The sequence below is a fragment of the Manis pentadactyla genome, chromosome 6, assembly GCF_030020395.1.
Source record: "Manis pentadactyla isolate mManPen7 chromosome 6, mManPen7.hap1, whole genome shotgun sequence".
In the NCBI taxonomy this organism is placed as follows: domain Eukaryota; kingdom Metazoa; phylum Chordata; class Mammalia; order Pholidota; family Manidae; genus Manis; species Manis pentadactyla.
The window spans coordinates 51,730,629-51,751,872 of NC_080024.1; the positions used below are offsets into that span (position 1 = coordinate 51,730,629).

The 21,244-nt window shown below is 34.5% G+C and overlaps 1 protein-coding gene across 1 annotated transcript in view; it reads right to left on the reverse strand.

The window, feature by feature from the left end:
* Positions 1-7,315: 7,315 nt before the first annotated feature.
* ZNF804A (zinc finger protein 804A) overlaps positions 7,316-21,244 on the reverse strand; it is a 334,279-nt gene continuing 320,350 nt past the window's right edge. The window contains exons 3-4 of the mRNA XM_036879476.2: positions 15,830-15,960; positions 7,316-13,906 (exon numbers count right to left, since the gene is read on the reverse strand). Of these exons, the coding sequence (XP_036735371.2) occupies positions 10,678-13,906; positions 15,830-15,960 (3,360 nt within the window). The 3' untranslated portion in view covers positions 7,316-10,677. The remainder of the gene's footprint in view (positions 13,907-15,829; positions 15,961-21,244) is intronic.

Genomic DNA, 21,244 nt, shown 5'->3' on the forward strand with positions numbered 1-21,244 from the left:
TGTTTTGTAGGAAACAATACAGGAAATTGTTCAGAGAAATTTGTCTTATTATTTTAGTTAGTTCATAAAATAGTAAAGGGGAAAATTATTTAATGTATTAGGTTATATAATTTAAAATTGAAAATGAAAAAAATTGACTTCATGGAAATGACAAATTGTGAGTGATTTAAATTTGATATGTTATCTCAGTGGAGCATGTTGAATGATAAGGGTTATGAAATATTTGATTCTCACAGTATCATATCAAGTGACATACATTCAATACATTTAAATTTATATTCATTGTGACTTGTAAAAGAACAGATTTCCTGTATAAAATTGAAATATTAGAACTTTAGAGAAAGCTCAAATTTCCTTATGTTTATTTCCAGTAATTTTTCAACTAATGTTTTTTGGAATTAAGAGTATCCACAATCATTTTCATACAGTTGGTTGGTTAGTTTTATCCAGGTTTTCTCACATAATGATGTTTCCTCACATTTCTCACATTCATTGTGCCACATATGATGGTACTGAAAGAAAAGATTTGATAAGTCATTTTATTTTATTAGAAAATCCATCCAATCACTTTAATTGTATAACATCAATTAACAATCTGAAACTGCTTTCTACAATTTGAGCCAATGGCCAAACATATGTTCAAATCTCTAAATTAGTATGTAAGGAATATGCTCCACATAATTAATTGATTAATACTTGGTTTTATACCTAGTCAGGTTTTCATGTATTTACATAGTAGCATTGGACATCATTATAAAACCCAACACAATTTTTAGCCTTTACAACCTAGTTCCATCTTTTTTTGTCCTCTCATAGATATTCTAAATATGATTTCTTGCCCACAATTCTCTTTTAAACTCAATACAGTACAGTTTCTAGGCCTACCATTCTATTGAAATTACTGTATCAAAGCTGAAAATCCAAAATGACTTGTGTCATTAAATTAAGTATGTACAGTTCCTATCTACTTACCCACTACTTACCTACTTATCCACTTAGCCAGTGCTATTTATAGCACTTAACATGCTCTTTTAAATAAAATGTCCTTTGCCATTATTTCCATGGTAGTATAATTCTCTAATTTGTGCTCTAGCTCCTTGAAAACTTCTCTGTGTCCTCCTTAGTTTCTTTCTCCTCTTCCTAAAATTAAATTTTGATTGTTATTTCAATGATCCACTTCTCTCTTTATACAGTCTCCATGGGGCTAATTTTAGATTTACTAAAACTGATTAAAATGATCAGAGTGATGATTTCAAAATAAATTTCTTTAGTATATATCTCTTTTGAACTTTTGACCTGGGCAGTAATTTTTCTTTCAAATGATCTGTATTTCCATCTCAGAGTGATTAATTCTTCATTTCCTATAAAACTGAATCCCAAGGCATAATGTGAAGCTATGAGGCTAATTTGTAGGATGCCACTATATTTACCTTCACTGCTGTTGATTAATTTGCTTAATGAGATTCAGATTTGTTTGTTCTCAAACCATTTTGTGTGTTTATATTTATTACTCTATTACATAATTTAATTCAAGGTTAGGTAAAATGATGACATAAAAGTGCAAGGATATAGAATTTATTCCTGAAACAATGACATTTAATGCTTTAGAAATTCTAAATTAAAGTGGATTGCTGAATAAATTATGTCAACTTTGACATATGTATGACAACAGAGTAAGAATGAGAAAATAATTTTTAAAAATTATTGATTTGTTCATAAGTGTACATTAAATAAATAATCTGAAAGTCACAGATAATTTATTTTTAGTGTGGACTACATAAGAAAAGATGACCAATAACTTCAATGAGAGAACAAACATTTAAAGAAAAGCCTATACCATAATATTGGTAGATTTAATGTATGATAAAATAACATGAGTTAATATATAATGGTTAGACTGTCCCAGTGTGTATATGTGCTCTATCTAATGTGTGCTTTCCCACTTTAGTCACATAACTGACAACAAACCAATTCTGATTGTATCAGATAAGAGAATTTCTATTACATATTGAAATATTTGCAAGATAAGCTCTACTTGGATATATCCTAGGTGCCTTAAATTTAATGTAGCCAAACACTGAACATAGTATCTTCAATTCACCTAACAGTGCTCCAACTTTTGCAAACTTTCTTCCACTTCTGTCTTTTGTTTTTCCATTATTTGTGAATGACTACGTTGTCCTAATTGCACAAGCCTGAAACTTAGATGTTATTTTTAAAATCTTTTACTCTCTTCCAAAACTTTCCTTGTAAAGTTAGCTCCTGAATAGCACTAGATTATCTAACCAATGTTATTTCTATTTGCAAATTCACACATACTAATGCATTTTTCCTTGTATAATCCCAGTGATATACCTAATCTGTTACTCTAATAAAAGTCATTCATCTAACTGCTTAAAAATGTCAGTGCCTATCACCCTAACTATTAAGTCCCAACAATCTGTCTTTTACCTTGCTTATTTCTCAGCCTCGTCTATCAGGTTCCCTTTCACTCTTGTTTCTTTAATGTCATATCCTCTCTCACAACATATTGTTTATCACAGTTGTATTATGTGGTGCATCTTATTTAAATGGCCCATTTATGTATCTATTTCCTCCTTTTGATGCTAAACTCATTTTTGATAGGCTTTATTTCTCTCTTTCCAAAGGCTAGTGTAGCCTAGTATAGACCTAAATGATCATCAGAGACAAGTTTGGCTAAACAAGGTATTAAGTTTAAAGGCTATCTCAAAGATGAGAATGATGTGGTAATAGTCTGAAATTATATTATTAGACATCATTTATTCCATCCTCTCACTGATAATCAATACTGAAGACTAGAAACCTTGGGTTAAGCTTTTATTCAGTAATTTACTAGACTAGTTATCATGAGATTTTCTATGGAAAACCTAAAGAAACATTATATTCATTGATGACATGGAAAAGGATGGCATCTTACAGTTTTCCAAGAAAGATTTTTTTTCTATCTTAGGCTATATGTATCTGAGGATATATTCAATTCCATGTCTGGACTGTGACTATGGAGAGTCAGAGTAGCATCCCGTTAAGTGGACAACATTTAGGACCATTGGCTAGTCCTTGGAAAGTGCATGTGTGTGTGTTTCTGTACTGCAGTGCCTGGAGAGACTAAACTCATCCTGCAGACAGGGAGCACCAGTGCCTTGAGCTCCGGACTTTCGTGGAATTAAGAATGATGACCAGCTGGGCACTGTCTGCTGGCGCCCTCACTGGATGATCATCTTAACTTGATGATCGGACTTCAAAAAATGTATTAGTTACTGACACAGAATGACAGTATCTCTCAAAACAGGATGAAGATTTGAAGGGACTGTGAGAGGGATGTCGCAGCCCTGATGGCAGAGCCTGGTCAGGTACTGAATGTTACCTTATTGTAAATAGCTGAGTTTATTAGCTGGGAAAGTCAGTGTCTAATTTTCACTTACACTCTCACTTTGTAATCCCTCCATCCTCTCAACATTTCCCAACCCTTCAATTCAGAAGTTATATATGCATTTTTCTTGGAAGACATTTTGAGACAGTACCACATAGGAGAAGTGTGGCCTGTTCCACAAACCCTCTTCACTGTGACTATAAGGAGAGAGAGAAGTATTGTCAGAATGTCAACATTCAGGCATTCCAGGCACTTTCTAGCATGCAGTGCAATGAATAATAGTCTTGGGAGGGAAGGGAGAAAGCATTCAGTTCCAAAAGGCAGCTTCCAAGCAAAGACTCATGAGATCGAAACAAAAAAAGCAAAACATTATCCTTCACTAAGCTCTGAGCTCACAGTTTATAGGTGGATTCAATTTTAATTTGTACATAGAAATACTATAATGTATTATTTTTCAAGTAGAGGGAGTTTTACTTTTGTACTCCATTTAAATATGTATATTCATAGCCATTTTTAAAAAACATTTTTACTGTTAGTAAACTCTCATTCCAATCAAATTACATAATCTATTCTTAATGTAGATGTGGACTCTCACAACTTGACAGTATAACTACAATAAGCTTTAATAGCTACCTCTAATTGTAGCTATATTTATTGGTATACAAATGCATTTTTGTAGAGTCCTATCTGTGCTGACACGTGTGGGCAAAGATTATCTACATGAGAGAATAATGTTATGTGACTACTGGAGAAACATTCTGATTCTCAGTTTTACAAACAAATCTTTGTATAGCTTTTGGAAAAGACAGTGTCAAATTAGTGTTATATATTCACAGAGCAAATAGGCAAGAATATTGGCAATCCTTGGATATACGAAACCCAATTAAAGTTGGTAATGTCTAAAATGCACTTAAAACATCACATTATGTTTCATGCTACCTGAGAAATAGTATGGCTTCATAAGGTATAAGTATTCATAGTGGTATTGCATTTCAGGGCAGAAAATTGATTTCTTATCTCAGTAGGACATATTCATATTTCTATCATATTTGTTTCAGTATAACAGTTGGGACAGAGCCATTTAATAAAACCTACAATCAATTTTAGGTTTATCATTTTAATGTGAAGATTAATACCCTGCCGACTTATATGAGTTAAAGTATTAACTCATTTAAAAATCATTTAGATTAAATAAATTGAGAAAGGTAAGCAGATTAGTTGAAATACAAAGCATTAATTTGAAACTTGTTTTCAAAAGCATATGGTAAATTTAATATAGGCTACAAAATTAAGGCAGCTGAAATGCTGGTCTTTTAAAAACTCACTTTCTTTGAGTTTAAAATGTTATCACTTGGGCAGGTTCAAACCAGAGACATAATGGGAATTTGTTTAAAAAGGGGTAATCTGTAATGTGTGTCAATAAGCGTTTAGGATCAACATAATTAACTTAGGTATTGAAGCTAGCTTCAACAAGTATCATTAGGAAGACGAGACACACTGTCCAGGTAGCAAGTTTAGGCAGTAACAAGAGGCTGGGTCAAAAGGGGCAACAAGAAAGGGGCAAATGCCAGGCAGCAGGTAAGTTCTCCAGAGCACAATGTAGTTCTGATGCTGGTGGGAGCTTGGAAGGAGCCCAAGATCTAGTCTTATTTAAAGAGGACCATGCACTAAGTAAAGTGACCAAGGAGCCTGTGCACTGGGAGCATTTTCTAGTTAGATATGCATTTGTTGAACAAAGCCAGTGAGCAAGAGGAAATGGGCTGTTTCTTACATGCCCATGAGAATCTTGCCTCTAGTTTACTGACTCCTGGATATTATAGGATATGATGAAAATGCAGTACTGGGTATAGGAATTAAAAATTGAAACGAATAGGTTGCTTGATATATGGGAATTTTCCAAAGAAATATGCTTCCTTTCTATATTACCAATAAACATACTGAAGAATGAAATAAGATTCATATGCAATGAGGGAATTAAAGTAGTCTCAGAGATAATACAAATGAGACATGAAAACAATGTTAAATAAGAAAGTATGATTAATTCAATTGAAATATAATGAGATCTATTTTTTAATCTGAAATATAATTTAATAGTCTTAATAATATGAAGATAAATGTATAGAAAATATACTCTATAAGAAATTGTTAGGAAGTAGTTTATAAAAAATTAAAGTATAGCAGTTAAAACCAGAATCCTAAAACAGAAAAATACTAATCAAATATGTAAACCATATATTGAAAATATTTCCACAGAAAGATTCAATCAATAAAAATAATTAGGTTATTTTAAAATAAAATTTTAGGAGATTAAAAGAGAAGAAAAGCTTGTTACACTCTTAGCTTCTTGCCAGGAGTTTCCAGGCTTAAGTAGATTCCAAGCTCATGTTCTTGAGGGTTGAAAGCTCAGGGTGGTGCTAGTCTACAAGATACCTCTATGAATAAAGGATCTGGCTCTGGGCATTTGGCTTGGTGAGCAGTGATGCCTTTGTGCAAAGAAAAAGTAGGCTCTTCCTCTGCACCCATGCAGACCAGGCTGGGTCGGGGAGGGAGACACAGTCCATAGGGCAGGCAGTTAGTGTGCTGAATTTCAGGCGTGCTCAACACCTCGGAACAAATTGTGCAGCCCTTTACTGCTGCTTCTAAAGCAGGACCTTGGGCCTCATCTCATGATATGTTAGCCTTAAGCCTTTATCTAATTTTATTTGTGAGAGAAAGTAAACAGTTTATTGGAAAACATCTCTGGCGACAGCTTTCACTCCCAAGGATAGTGGCTTAGCTAGCAAATAAGCATAGGGGAAAAAAAGTGGAAACAAGAATAAGAAAAATAGGGATACTGTACAACAGAAAAAAGTATTGATGAATATAAATTCAATCCATTTTGCTGACAAGTAATGAAATAGCAAACGTTGGATAGTTAAATATAACACTTTGCATGTCTGCCCTTGTTACTAGACTTGAATACCTGAGTATCAGGTGTGTTATATGCATTTTTTAATCCCCAAAAGCTAGTTTAGTATCTGACACATAATATGTTAATGTTTGCTGACATAGATGATGATAGATACAATGAAGTCTGAGCCTTCTTTCTGGGGCTGGGAAAAGTGTTCAGGTTATGCCTTGATTACTGGTTAAGGAGTTTTATTTTAAATGATTACTGATTCCATTAAAAAGAAGTTCTCCATGCTAAATGGTGTTTTGAAGTTCTAATTTTAGGGAAAATACATTTTTATTTAGAATGACTTGGGACCAGTTTGAAATGAAAATGGACAACAGTTCTGGAATTCTGTAATACAATCTGTGTAGGTTTTAATTACGTTTTTCTCACTTATTTTATTCCCTCATCCAACAAACTTCCATTGAGTTATTATTATGAGTCACATACTACACTGACTGAAGTAGCTCTTAATCTAGTTAGTTTAACAAAAAAGGCAATACATTCAACACAAAATACTTTATAACAAAACATGCACAGCAAGCTATGTGAGGACAGAGGACTGAAGCTGACTTATCTGGGGAGAGAGAGGGAACCTGGGACGGAATCTCTACAATAGTTGGCACTCGAGCTGAACTGTGACTCGTTAGCAGTTACCTAACTGAAGAGCAATACAGGGAGGAAGGCACTGCAGGATAACAGAATATGATCCCACAAATTCGAAGGCGATATTTTGATTACGTAGATTAGAATCGTTGGCTGAGCGAAGTACTGGAATGGATGGTCCTTAGTAAGGAGGCTGGTACCTGAGTTGCCATAGATTTCCCATGTCATGCTAAGGACTTTGAAGTTTATCTTGAGAATAATTGAGAACACATACAGGTTTCACAGTAGAAGAGTATCATAGAATAAGGTTATATTTTAAAATGTATCTGTGTCAGCAGTGGGGAGAATGGATTGTAATGATAGGAAATTGGGCATAGAGCCATTAACCTATAATTCATTTATAATTATTAATTTCTATAATTAATTTATAGCAGCAAGTCAGCAATTCAGCTTTATGGACTACTAGGGCTAGGACTATTATAAAGTGTACAAGTGGGATAAAGTTGAGAACACATCAAACTAGAGCCAAAATGCTTTACTGATTGATTTGGTGTGGACATGACACTTAGTTTCTGACTTGGATAACAGATTTTTTTTTTAATGGAATTCACAGAGCTTAGAAACACAGGACAAAGAACAAGTTTCAGTAATTACCTATAAAGAAAGATCATGAGTTTTTGAGTTCAAAGAACTTGGCAGATGTCTAGGTTGAGATGCTTTATGGACAGTTTGATATAGGTCTTCAACTCATCAAAGAACTTGGGAATGTATGTACATATATATATACACATACATGAGAGGGAGAGAGAGAGATGCTAGTTGGGGTTATGGATGAGTTCCCTTCCTGTCATTCAATTGTTACTTGCCTATAGTTATTTTCCATGCCCAAGTGTTATTCTGTATTCTAAACCATCTTAACAATAACAAATGCTACAGCAATACCTACAACTAGCAGACTAGAGATGATGGGTAAGAGATAGTGTTAGAATAATTTAAGTTTCCCAATTATATAGTAGTAATTTAGGCATGGATAGGACTGGGATTTTTGCTCCAGGACTTAAGCACAAGCTGTCCACGAGTGCCCAAACCTACTTCCCGAGTGTGACTGTTTCACTGGCCTGACTCTTGCTGACGTCAGTATGAGCTGAACTGGTGGTCTCCTCGGACGCCGTTGCCTAATGAATCCACCATGACTTACCTGCCTGATTGCCCTGCTCACTCTTGATCTTCAGCCTATCAGCCTGATTCCCTTATTTTGGGGTTGGTGTTACCAGAATAGATTATAAGTGTCTTATAATGTATTCATTTTGAGTCCCAAAGTTATAAAAGATGCATGTATCAAATACCTAGAATAACTGTTTATAACCAGAATGGCTGATTTCACATGCTTAACTAACATTCATTTCTTGACCAGCTACTGGTATCCATTAGAACCAATCAATGTATCTGCCCAGTTGAGTTTCAACTAGTCTTCACTGAGAACCTCCCCCCTCAAATTTTACAGAAATTTCTATCTGATAGCTAGCCACCAGATATTTTTCTGCTACAATTACAATGTTAAGTATGACTAACCATATCATTTCACACACAAAAAAAACATAGGAGATCTGCATAATTCAAAAACATAAAAACAATGATAACATAGAAAAAGAAGAGGAGTCATAAATAGACACAAATGATATTTACAATGAAATTAAGAAGAAAAGATCAGGGGAAAAAGGATTTAAAGAGAAAGCTTAAGAAGAGGTGACCAAGTAGAATGATAGGAGATGCCAAAAAGGAGAGAAAAAAATCTGCATATTTTAAAGTCAAACACTAGGTTTGATTTTGAACAGCAGAAGCCACAATCCTGCTCTAACAGGTTAAAAACAAACTCAGCACTCCACAGTAGATATTCCCATCTATGTTATCTCCTGAGATAGCTTCAAACATTTTGCTTGGGGAAGAATTATCCATTCCAATTTTAGTTTCCATATTTGGAACAAGTTATCTTAGAAACATTTGAAATGGAATTGATTTCCTTATTATATTTATCTTCTTATTTGTCCATCATAAAAGGATATAATGCAGTCTTTCACAAACAGTATTTCAGGAAAACATTTAAATCCATGACTATTAGGGCAAATAATCAAGGCAGTAAAAAAACCCTAGATTTTTCCCCTTATTTCTCTATTTCAAATAGAATTCAGTATAGATTATTCTGATATAAGAACATATGTTTATGACCAATATTATTTAAGGCAACCCAGTTCCTACAGTGGACATAGGAAATAGACCTTCCTCAGAATAGCATCACTTCAATGTTGCTTCCCTTTAGGACTCAGTTGGCCTCTGATGCCAGGGTTCATTGCCAGGCTGCCATAATCCTTTACTGTTTGCATATGGTGAGGTGAACCCTACCAGGCATGAAGACTCCATCTTATAAAGTGGTGCAGAATGGGGCGGGTGCATATTGGAAAACTCTGTTGAGAAATGTGTGATGTTCTCTAGTGTTCTATTGAACAGTTTTATTCTTCAGCACACGAGAAGCACTTGAGTGAAAAATAATGCAGAGGCGTAAAAATAAGGCAGAATCTGGAAGGGTGACATAGAGACTTCCTACTTGTTCCTGGGTAATTTGGAAATACGATACAAACATGACTACTGGAAAGATTTGCAGAAGGGAGAGCTATTTATTTACTCTCCTTCCCACTTTCAGATTCTCAGTTAAGAGTATATCCAGATACAGAGTGTGTTTATGCCATTCTTCCCAAATGTTAGTTATGAATAGTGATTTATTAATTAAACTCATTCATTTACCATGCCAACAGTTTTATGTATATATATATATTTTTCTGCAACAATTGAAAATAAAATACATTTGAAAATTTTAACATACAAATATGTTATAAAACATATATTTACTATTTCTTGTCTACTAGTACTGTTTTACAGTTCCTGGAAGAATACTATGTACTTTGCATATATCTGAGTTATCCCTTCCCCCCTGCCCAATACTCTTATTACTTTAACAAGACTTGCCATGGTGTATTGTCTGGAGGGCCAATTGTTCTGAACATATGATAAACTCTGAGTGTAAGCAACCTTAGAACAAACAGAAAATAAATGGACCTGTTATACTTATTCTGAAAGATGGTATAATTAAAGTAATGATAGAACTCCAGAGATATTTCACTGAGTCTCTGTGGTTCAAAAATGTCAACGGACAGAAGAAACAATATAAATCCCAAATCTTCTGTTACTATACATTTCCCAAACAGTGCAAACCACTAAAAGCAAAAGTTTGATTTACTTAAATACTTAACAAAAATTTATTGCAAGAGATATTTTTCACTGAATTTTACAGTTTCAAGGAACATGGTACAAAACAGTGCCATCAGCTTTGTCTAAACATTAAATAGGTGCAAATACACAGATTAAAAAAAAACAAAGAGCATACTTTACAACATAAATTACAGTACTATAAATATATTTTATGTACATTATACATAATCTTAAGACACCATTTTAATATATAGCATATATTGTATTGATTTTCAAACTATTCAGTGCCTTAATAATATTATATATCAGAAACTTAATGTATTTGCATCATTACACTTACAGGAAATGACTTCAAATCAATGAGGCCAGATTTTGGCTAGTTTATTTCCACCATTTAAATAGGCAGTTATTCCTCTTAGATGAGTGTTTACGCATACAACAATAGTTTTCACATGAATATTTTCTTTCCCTTTTATGGGGATGGCTAGAAGAGGGGCTGTAGCGGGAGGACAGCAGGGTGTGGAGAAAGCAGCGAAGGGAAGAGGGCGTGGGGCAAGGGAGGGAAAGCCAGGTGGCTGGGATGAAGAACTGAAGCTGGGATGATTGGCATCTGAGGAGGAGCGGCAAAGGTTGGCTGATTCCCAGGACAAAGCCTTGGTCCTGCGGGTCCTACTGAGATCTGAGGTAACGATGTTCTGGCGAGAGTTGGGACTTGGGACAGAAACTGTTGGTGCGGTTGAAGCACTTTAAAGGTTCCTGCAGCTGCGGCGGCTGCGGCGGCGGCGGCGGCAGCCGCGTGCTGCTGTAGAACAGTGTGGTGTATCGTGGTTACAGAGGTAGAACATAAGGGCTGCTGCAAAGGCAAAGGCTGCAGAGGTGCGCTAGCGGGTGGGAGGGCAGCTGGAGGAAAAGTGAATTTGACCTTGTTGGCCAGCACGTTGGGTGGTATGATGTGCTGGTAGACTTCACAGGGTAGATTTTTGAATTTGTCGTGGTTTTCTATTGGGATCAGTAACGCTTGTTCCGGTAGGGCTAATGGAGCCAGGAATTGCTCTGTTGTTACAAAGGCGTGACCATTGACGTGTGCTTCTTTGAACGGTAATGGTGGTTGTGCGTTGAGGATTCCTGAATTAAAGTGCAGCCACTCAGTTGGTGCCTCATTCACTTTTCCTTGTGGAAGGGCCTCAGCCAGTTCATAATGGCAAAGGTAAGATTTAGGTTGTGACTGTCTAAAGTTCCTATCAACATGGGGCACCTTGAAAGGGATTTGCTTTTCATTACTGTTTACAGTCTCACTTGTTTCCTTGTGTTTGAGCACAGTACTGTCCATTTCCCCTTTTGCTGGGGCACTCGATCCGGCAGGTCCATTGGAAATCTCTGACAGTTCCCCAGAAGTGGTCTCCATCACTAAATGCTCCATTTCACCATTGGTTTGAGAAGGCAGGGGGCTTCCAGGGGACGGCAGAGTCAGTTTGTTTTCTACCTGATCTGTGGGTTCTGAATTCCTTTGAGCATTTGCGATTTCTTGTGGTTTTACTTCCTCCTTTTGGTCTTCGCTTATTAACTCATCCTGGTGACATAAGGAATTCTTGCCTTTCATGGCATAATCTGTATTCTCTCTGAGTTCCAGAGCTTCAAATCCAGTGTGGAATCTGCTTCTTTTTCTTCTCCGTTTCCTTCGAGGCTTACAAGGAGCAGAAGCACGTGGTGGCCTCGAAAAGTCTGGTGAGTAATTCTGTCGATTTAAACTCTCGTCTGAAGAATAAGAATATGAATGTTGTCTGCGTTTTCGATGGCATCTTTCTGATTCATTAAGGAGAGAATTGTAACCTCTTTTAACAGCCTGATTCTGACTCAGGAATTTCATGCTATTTTGAAGAACTAGGCATCTGTGATCCTGACTATAGCTGGACATTTTGGCTTTCCAACTACAGTAAGTTCTGGAGTATGTTAAATTATGTTTCCCAGAATTTATCCTTGTCGCATTAGATTGTCCATTTAAAACAATGGAGTTCTTCCTACAGTGTTTTTTGGAACTGATAGCATCATTATTACTGTGTTCAGTGTTCCAGGTTTTACACACGTCATCATTCTCGCTTGAGTATACAGATGCTGATTTGGCCCTTTTATCAGGTAATTGATGTGAGTCCAATAATTTCTCTGCAGCTAAATACTGCTTTTCTGAAATTGTTTCCAGCAGATTTTTCCCAGTTGTATCAGTGTAACTATTTTTCATTTCCACTTTAGAGTGAATTTCTGAATCTTTGGTTTTCTCCCCATGATGATGCTGACATAACTTTCTTCTTTTTTTCTTTCTTCTATTTTTATGAAACCAGTGTTCAGGAGTCTCTTTCAACCTTATTTTGTGGTATTTCTCATCTAGGGTGTCTTGTTTTGTTTGTTTTTTAGTGAAAGATTTTTTTGTTTTTCTGATCCTACAGGAAATATTTTTGTACCTCTGACCCAGATTCTCATTTTTTCCAGAATCACAGCTATTGGAAAGGGTATCATCAGACAAAAGAGGAGTGACTTGAGTGCATTCATTGTTGCTACCTCCTGTTTCATGACCAGTGGGTCCTGCAGGAGATGTGCCCTTGCAGTCTGAAACTCGTCTCTTGCAAGTGTCTTCTCCCTTCTGCTGAGGATGAAAATCATTTAAGGGTAGCTTTTTTTTATCTAGATTGTTGTTTAATTTCGTGGACTTGAAGTCAAAACAAAGAGGATTACAGCTATAAGAAATTGATGGTTGAGTAGTTGTGTAAATCAGCATTTCTGATGGCCACTGAAGAACTGTGGATCCATCTTTGTTAAGGACAGGTGCAAATGGCTCACTTGGCCTTTTATTTAAATCTGCTTTTTTACGTAAGATTATATTATCCTCTTCCGAATTTGAAGGGGCCAACATCTCAGAACCATGATTTTTATTTTCAACTTCAACTGTAGATGGATCATTGTCTTTAACATTTTCCTCTGTGGTAGCTTGCAAAGATATGCAATCATTAGCTGTATCAAGGATTGTGGATTCATTTCCTAACAACACAGAACCATTACCACTGATAGGTATGCCTTCATTAATAACAACATCTTGCAGTGGTATTTGATCTGCTGATGAGACTAGATTTTGACAATTATCTGCATCAGAAGATAAAGGGAGTTGAAACTGGCAAAATGAAGGTAATAATAATATATCTTTTTCACTAGACACTTCTTTCATCTCTTGAGTTTGAGCAGTTTCTTTGACAGTGCACCTTCCCTCTGGTGGATGAAAAGAGTTAGCTTTCTCCTCAGAACTCAAAAGCACATCTACTGGTGAAGATAACTGAAGATGACAAGCACCAGGGACGAATCTACTTTTTCTGCTAAACCCTTTCTCTGCAGAGGCATCATCATTGTACTCAGAGAAGGCTGCTGCTGAGGTCTCCAGCTTCACGGATGCTTTCTTTGGAAATGCGAAAGAAAAACCAATTTTGTGCCTGTGAATTCCCTGGGCTTGATCCCCAAGTTGGTTATTTTTTGCTGTATAATTATTTGCGCTTTGTGGATCTGCAGCAAGAGTGGTAACATCTTGAGTATTCTCTTCACTATGAATCAAACTGCATTTGAAATCTTCCTGGTTATTGACTGAATCCACAACAGCTCTTTGGGAAATTTCATTACAATTTTCTCTCACAGTAACAGTTGTTGACTTGAACATGGGGCCACTTCCAGGAGCACTACAAAAAGAAACAAAAGTATATATTACATAGAATGCATTTGAGGAAAAATATTCAAATGCTTACATTTTAGAAATGTCATCATAAGATTTTTTTCTTCAGATTTTAAAATCTTTGTCAGAGAATTACTTTCATATGGTGCAACTGCCTTCCATAGTGCCACATCTAATGGTTCGGAATACTTGGAAAAGCTGTTTTGAAGTTACTTTTATAGCTATTAACAGCAATGTTGAGGATGCTCAGGTGCCCTCAGCCAGTACTTCCTGACCAAGATTTTTTACTCCCATGGTCTCTTCTGTTTTGTTTTGGTGTGCTGTGGAATTCTCAATAATAGAATTAATTCACAAATACTTAACATCATTGATACTATGTAAGAATATGAAAGAAGTTAAAAAAATTATGAGTTCCATAGGGCTGGGGATTCAGGTCAACTATTTAAATCAACAAACATTTGCTTAGAGTCTACCTACCACAGCCATTATAAATAATATAGCATATAGTAAGTGCAGGATAAAAGATTACTTATCTAAGATGCAATTTCTATTTATTTGGTGTCACAGTGCACCATAATGAGTTCTGACTGAAAGAACTCTGCTGTCTGGCACATACACCGGGAGCTACCTAAATATCATGTTTATCCAACTGGAATCCTGCATAATTTTCCATGCTATTCTAAAAATTTCATTTCTTAGAAGTTATAAATGGCCCCAAATTTCTTTAGTTTATCTAATCTATCAATAGACTGCTTCATTACTTTATTTGATTTTAAGAAATGATACTCCTCCCTTTTTTTACATACTTAGAGGCCCCGAATTAATAGGAAAATTGTGCATGTGCAGGTATGTGTTTGTGTTTGTATATGTGTTTGTGTTTGCATAATGTGAGATATGTACTGTATACCGAGGAAAGTAATTTAGATAAGAAGTTTTGTTTCTTTTCGTAAACATCCTATTATTTACTCCAGTTTTCTTAATATATTAGAATTTACATTTGTAAAGCTACTTATAAGACATTAAATTATATAGATCTGATGATTCTCTACAACACATAAAACTTGCACCTGTGGAATATTTCATTTATTACCACACATAGTAAAAATATCTGGTTGGTATAATTGCATAGCAGTTAAGTTTGATTTTAACAGTTCCCTATGGGATTCTAAATACATTTAATTTTAATTTTTCCAAACAATTAAGCAACCTATACAATGTTATGCTATAGTAGTATATCTCAACACTATTTAGTGTAAAATAGATTTGGTATAAAATAGCTTTGTTTTGTACTTTAGAGACCTATTTATTTGCCAGGGTGGGGGGTAAGAACACTCTAAAAATTATCTTTGTTCATAACATATTCCTGGCCTGAATTTTAAGTACTGAATTGTAACACTACAACTACTCACTGTTAGAAGCAGATGAAAATGTAAGAGTTGTGAACTTTTAAGAGTCTGCTATCTATTCAGAGTGAAATTAGTTTTGACCTGCCTCTGAAATGCACAGGGTCTCTCTGACCTTCGTTATTTTTAATATAATCTTAAAGATAATTTCAAATAAATGTTCTCCAAATTTTCCATTAAAAAGGAAGTTCTCTTGAAACCCCATTTATAACAAAGGTATGAGATGGTGCTTTGGTCTCTTATCAAATGTTTAATGGAAGAATAATGTGAAATTTCTTTCTTCTTACATACTAAAATTATAGTAATTTTGGTTTTTTATTGAAATGTGCATTAAACAGGTATTTGCATAAAATTCAAATTCCAATTACTGTCTGTAGCCCACAGAAAGCCAGAAGATGCAAGTGTCTTATTCTGGGTACAGAAATAAATAGATGTGTGCCCTTTATTTCTACGTCCCTTTTTGTTGTCATTGTTATTGTTTTGCTTATCATGTTTTAAGAAAACTTAACATTTCATTGCACACTCACCATACAGTTTCCTTTCTTAACTCGGCCAGTTTGTGCAGACGTTGGAGGGCCTTTTCCTGTTTTCTTTCATCTTTCCTGGATTTGGATGCTACATTTCGAGCAAATTCCCTTTGTTTCAGTTCTTTGAGCCTCTATTAAAAAATATGGAAATGATGAATATTATTTGGGTCTATGGCAATGTTCAAGTCAATACTGTAACTGTTGGAATTTTCCAATACATTACCTTTGACCTCATCTAAGGAAAATGCAGTATTTGTGACAATTCACTTTAACAAAGATATTTTCTTGCACTTTTGCCTTGTGAAAATACCAAAGTACATTAATTACATTACCTTAAAAGATGTGCCTATGCCTTACAGAAACTGAATTGAAAACTTTCAACTCTGCTTTTCGTTTCCTGCCAAGGTTCTCTGACTAATTCAGATAAAGTGGTGGAATCTTACAAACCCTTAATTTTCAAAAAAAATTTCAATTAGCTTGTGTATTTTAATTTGTATAATAAATTCCATCACATTTTTTATGTATTCTATTAGAACAGTATCTGGTCCTTTCCATATTTTCTAAGAAAACCAAATGGCTTATATTATTCCATAGGCAAATAGTCCCTACTAATGTGATTTAAAACAATCTCTCCCCTCAAATATCAGGTACAGTTTCCAGATAATTCAAAATCTGGGAAGAAAATTAACAGTGTTTTGTGGAAATTCTTTTAACATGAGGCATATTTTCCATCTGTATTAAAGAAGCTCATTTTTTGGATTAAGGCTAGAGAAAGAGCATGTCACCCTTCATAGAACTAATGAATAGTCATGTATGTGGCATAATTTAAGGGACATCAAAGTAGTCCCATGTCCCAAACATTTCTGCTATAGTCTTTCATAGTGTATAGGTACTAAAAATGACTAAAGCACTATTTTCTTCCATGAAGGCACATGGTGTTATGCATTTGTAATATGTCAGAGTCTTAGAGAAAGACAATAAGAAAATAAAACAAATATTAATTATATTTTTATGAAGTAAACCAAGTTTTAAAAAATGTCTTACACATATACTCCAATGTATACCAGGGCTTAAAAAAACACCTGGTATATAAAATGTTTGCTTAATAAAAATTTGTTGATTTATATGTGAATTGCTTAGATCCTTCAAATTAGGAATTTTCCTATTGCAAAAAACAGTCATGTCGTGATCCTGGATTATATCTACTTAACTTTATCTAGACTATACCACAACTTAAACTTCAAATAATCTCAATTTTTTAAATTGATTGGGTTTATATAAGGTATGTATATATCTCTGAGATTATTCTAGAATAATTATTTAAATAATACAAAAATATTTTGAGAATTCTCATTTACATTGATAGATCTGTGAAGGAGTTTCAGTTGACTTTAGATAAATGATATACCACATCATACTATCTAAATTGTACCAGTATTTCATAGAAAGTAATACTTTTATGCCATTATGTTGATATAACTATTAAAAGTATCTATAATTTTATATGCATTAAGTTATTTGTTGGTCATAAGAAAAGATCTAGAATTAGAATGTAATAGGGCAAGAAAATTTTACTTCTAGATGTTAGGTATTCACAATCTCAGTTATCTTCATTTCCTTGAAACTTGAAGTCATATCAAGATTCATTCAACAGACAGTTATTGACTAGCAACAGCCATTCTGTTAAATAGCTGGGATTTTTTAAAAAGTTAAAAGAAATGCTTTTATCTTTATCTTGTGTGTGTCTGTGTGTCTGTGATTGTGTGGGTAAGTGTATGTGAGTGTATGTTTATATGCATTTTGTAGAAATACAGAGAGAATGCACACACCAAGAGATAATAGCAATTATTGCTTATTTTGCCATATGAAGAGAGAAAAGTGGTTCCCAAAAAACTGCAGGGAAGGCCAGCTGGGCAAACTGGTATCTGACCTGGGTCTTGAAGGCTATGAAAGAACATGAAGAAGGGTTGGATGTTGGGGGTGGGAGGATATTTCAGTGAAAATAAGCTGTTTCATATAAACATAGAAACAGGAGCATGAATATTCTAAAAACAATGCATGTAAAGAAAAATGGCTAGAGAAGAGTGTATGTGCAGACGTGATGAGAATTAATGAATGACAGGGTCTAATCAAATCATGGGGAATCTGTCTATCATCTTATGAAATACACAACAATTATATGACTGGAGGAAATATTGAAGGACTTTAAACAATGCAATGCCACAATAGGATTTTCATTTTATCAAAATTTTCTTTGGCATCAGTATGGATTACACTTTGCCATAGAACAAGATTAAAGATGAGGACATTACAGAGATCCAGGTAGGAAACATTGACAGCCTTTTCTAAGGCAGTGGCAATGAGAGAAAAAGTAGAATTGGTGACTTACTTGATGTGAATAATTGAGTGATCTAAAGGATAAGCATCAGCTTTACTGAGAAGTATTACCTGCCATTATAAGAAAGAGATTCAATGAAGAGAAAGTTTGGGTGCTAGAAGGAAGATGCTAACAGAGAAACTGGAAGGAAATAGAAGCTAAATTCTCTAACATAAACACTTAAAAGAATTAAAGTGCCAAGTAAAATAAAGCAAAAAAGAAAGCTGCAATACCAATATAAGAACTAATGTTCAAAATGTTTTTTTCATTATTACTTATAAATAGTGACATTTTAACAAGTTGAGATTATTTATTTCCTAAAAGATCATTCGGGAAATTTGGAACAACAAACGAACAAAAAATAGACTTGACTCTTAACAAAATATTTAGTATAAGAGTTAATTTATATCACATATATACAATGTGTAAGTTAAAAGTACAATGCTTCTAACAAAAAGCAAAGCTTCTTTTCTAAAAAAGCATATGAAATGTCAAGAATATCACTACTGACTCTTTTAAATTAGTCATTATGATTTTAATGTTTCCATTGATATAGTATTTAAATATCATTGAGTCCATCAAGTATCAAACTAATACTATTGTGTTATCTGTGATATAATTGAGTGATTGAAATGGCTGGAATCAGCCTCTAATGTGGTCTTACAGAGCAGTATATATTTAGCACGTAAATATTTCAGTATTGTAGAAGTTGTCAAGAAGCACCAAGTTACATTCAAGTGTAGCTATTGATCTCAATCTCCATCTATGTATATTTAATTCTCTTATTTCAGTGACAGATTTCCAGACATCAAAGCAAATGAGCTTGTGAAATATTAAGGGACTATCAGCTGCAGAGCTTATGGGCCTGGCCATACTTTGGTTACTTTTGGTTAGAATTTATTAATCTTCATATCCTGTCTCATATTTTTCTACAGCAAAAATAAAGTCCTACATCATATTTTATATCTGGTAGAGTAATTGTGAAAGTAATTTATAGAAACCAAGTAAATTCTTTTGTGAATGCCAAATAAAAACTTAAGTTCCCCACAAATAAATAAATAAGATAATACTTGTGAGGCTTATGGAAATATCAATACTATTTCAAAAGCTTCCTCAACAATTTATTGAGAATCCCTCAAAAGAAATTCTTACTGATAAATGTCAAGAAAGGAATGGCAGTAAGCAAGAATTAGAAGTTAACAGGAATTTGCAGGAGGATGTGGTCTATCTACTTACAAAACAATTTATAATGTATGCTGGTATATAATTCAATATATTCTTTGGAAATATGCAAGCAGAGAATGGAAAAACATGAAGAATCAATATCCTCTGGTTATCATACCATCTCAGAGGGTCTACTAAACTTTCCCACTGATTTACTTCTAATAGTTTATAAAGAACCAATATGTCACAAGGGCCACACAGGTCATTAATCCTCAGATATGGTCTTAGGAAACCCATAGAGATAAATGGTTGGAAATGTTATTATGATCCTGGCCTCAGGTCAGTGATAGTGTTCAGAGGCTGGCAAAGGTTTAATCAATACGACAAAAAGGGACAGAAAAGACAGAGAGAGAGAACCATTTAGATAATTCATCATCTTGTGCTTACACATTTAAGTAAATTACATTGTTTTACAATTGCACAACAAACTTTAATGAACATTTATATATATACATATATATATTACACCTGTCTAATTATATCCAAAAGATAGTTCCTACAAGCAGAACTGCTGGAATAAAAGACATGCATATGTACTTTTGAGATTTTCCAAACTGCTATTCATAACTTTATACCATAATTTTTTTGTACTTCTCTCAACAATATATGAGAGATATATCATATCCAGTGTTGGGTAACATCCCTCTTAATTAGTTTCATTGATAGTCGATGAGTGATATATCATTAATGTTTTGCTGTAACTCATTTGTTTATAAGGAAAGCAAGAATATTTTTACATACATAATAGCTACCTGTATTTCTTAGTTTAGATTTAATAGTATTCTTTAAATTTTATGAAGCACTATTAAATATATTGCTTTGATTCTGAAAATACACATACAAGCAAACAAGGCTAGCATTATTATACATATTTAGAGAAGACAAAACTGAAGCTAAGGAAATTTTAAACACTTTTCCAGAGTAAAATGCAAATGGTAGAATTAGAAGTGGAATCAGGATGTCCTGTGATGTATTTCCTATATTTTCTCTGCTATGTGTTATTCAAGTTGTCTCACTCTTTAGGTCAGGCTGATTTGTCTGTGGTGCATATTTTTATTTGTCTTTCAGCAAGTATTCATTGAGTGTCCATTATGTTTCAGCAGCTATCCTAAGTCTAGTTCCTATATCTCTGACAAAGGAGAAATAAAAGCTCTGTTTCATGAAATTTTCATCATTGTTGAAAGAGAAAGGCATTACAGCATGAAAATAGCTGAGCTGCATAGTTTGGTAGAGAGTGAAAAGTGCTGTGGATGAAACAAAGTTAAGCAGAGAGGGCGTGTGGTGAGGGGGTAGGGACAGCGATTTCAAATAGAGTGATGAGGGAAGGTTTCCTACTATGTTAGTTTTCTATTTTTTGTTTAACAAATTACAGAAAACTTAGCAGCTGAAAATAACACATATGCATTATCTCACAGTTTTGTAGACATTATGCCTATAAATTAAGTGTTGGCCAGGCTGTATTCTCATCTGGAGGCTTGTCTTGGAAAAAAAAATCTCCCAAGCTCTCTAAGGCTGTTGGGGAATCCATTTCCTTGTGCAGTAGGACTGAGAGCCCCAGCTTCCTACTGAGCCTTAGCCAGGGCTACTTGGAGCGACTGGGGCTGCCAGCAGTTTCTTGCCACACTGCCCTCTCACAGATCCTCTTAAAACAGGACATCTTCTTCACCATCAGCAAGTCTCTCTCTCCCTTTTGCTAAGACTCTTATATAACATAATCTATATAAAGTGACCTAATCAATGAAGTGTCATCCCCTCACTTTTTCCGTATTCTTTCAGTTAGAAACAAATCACAAATTTCATCCACATTCAAGGGA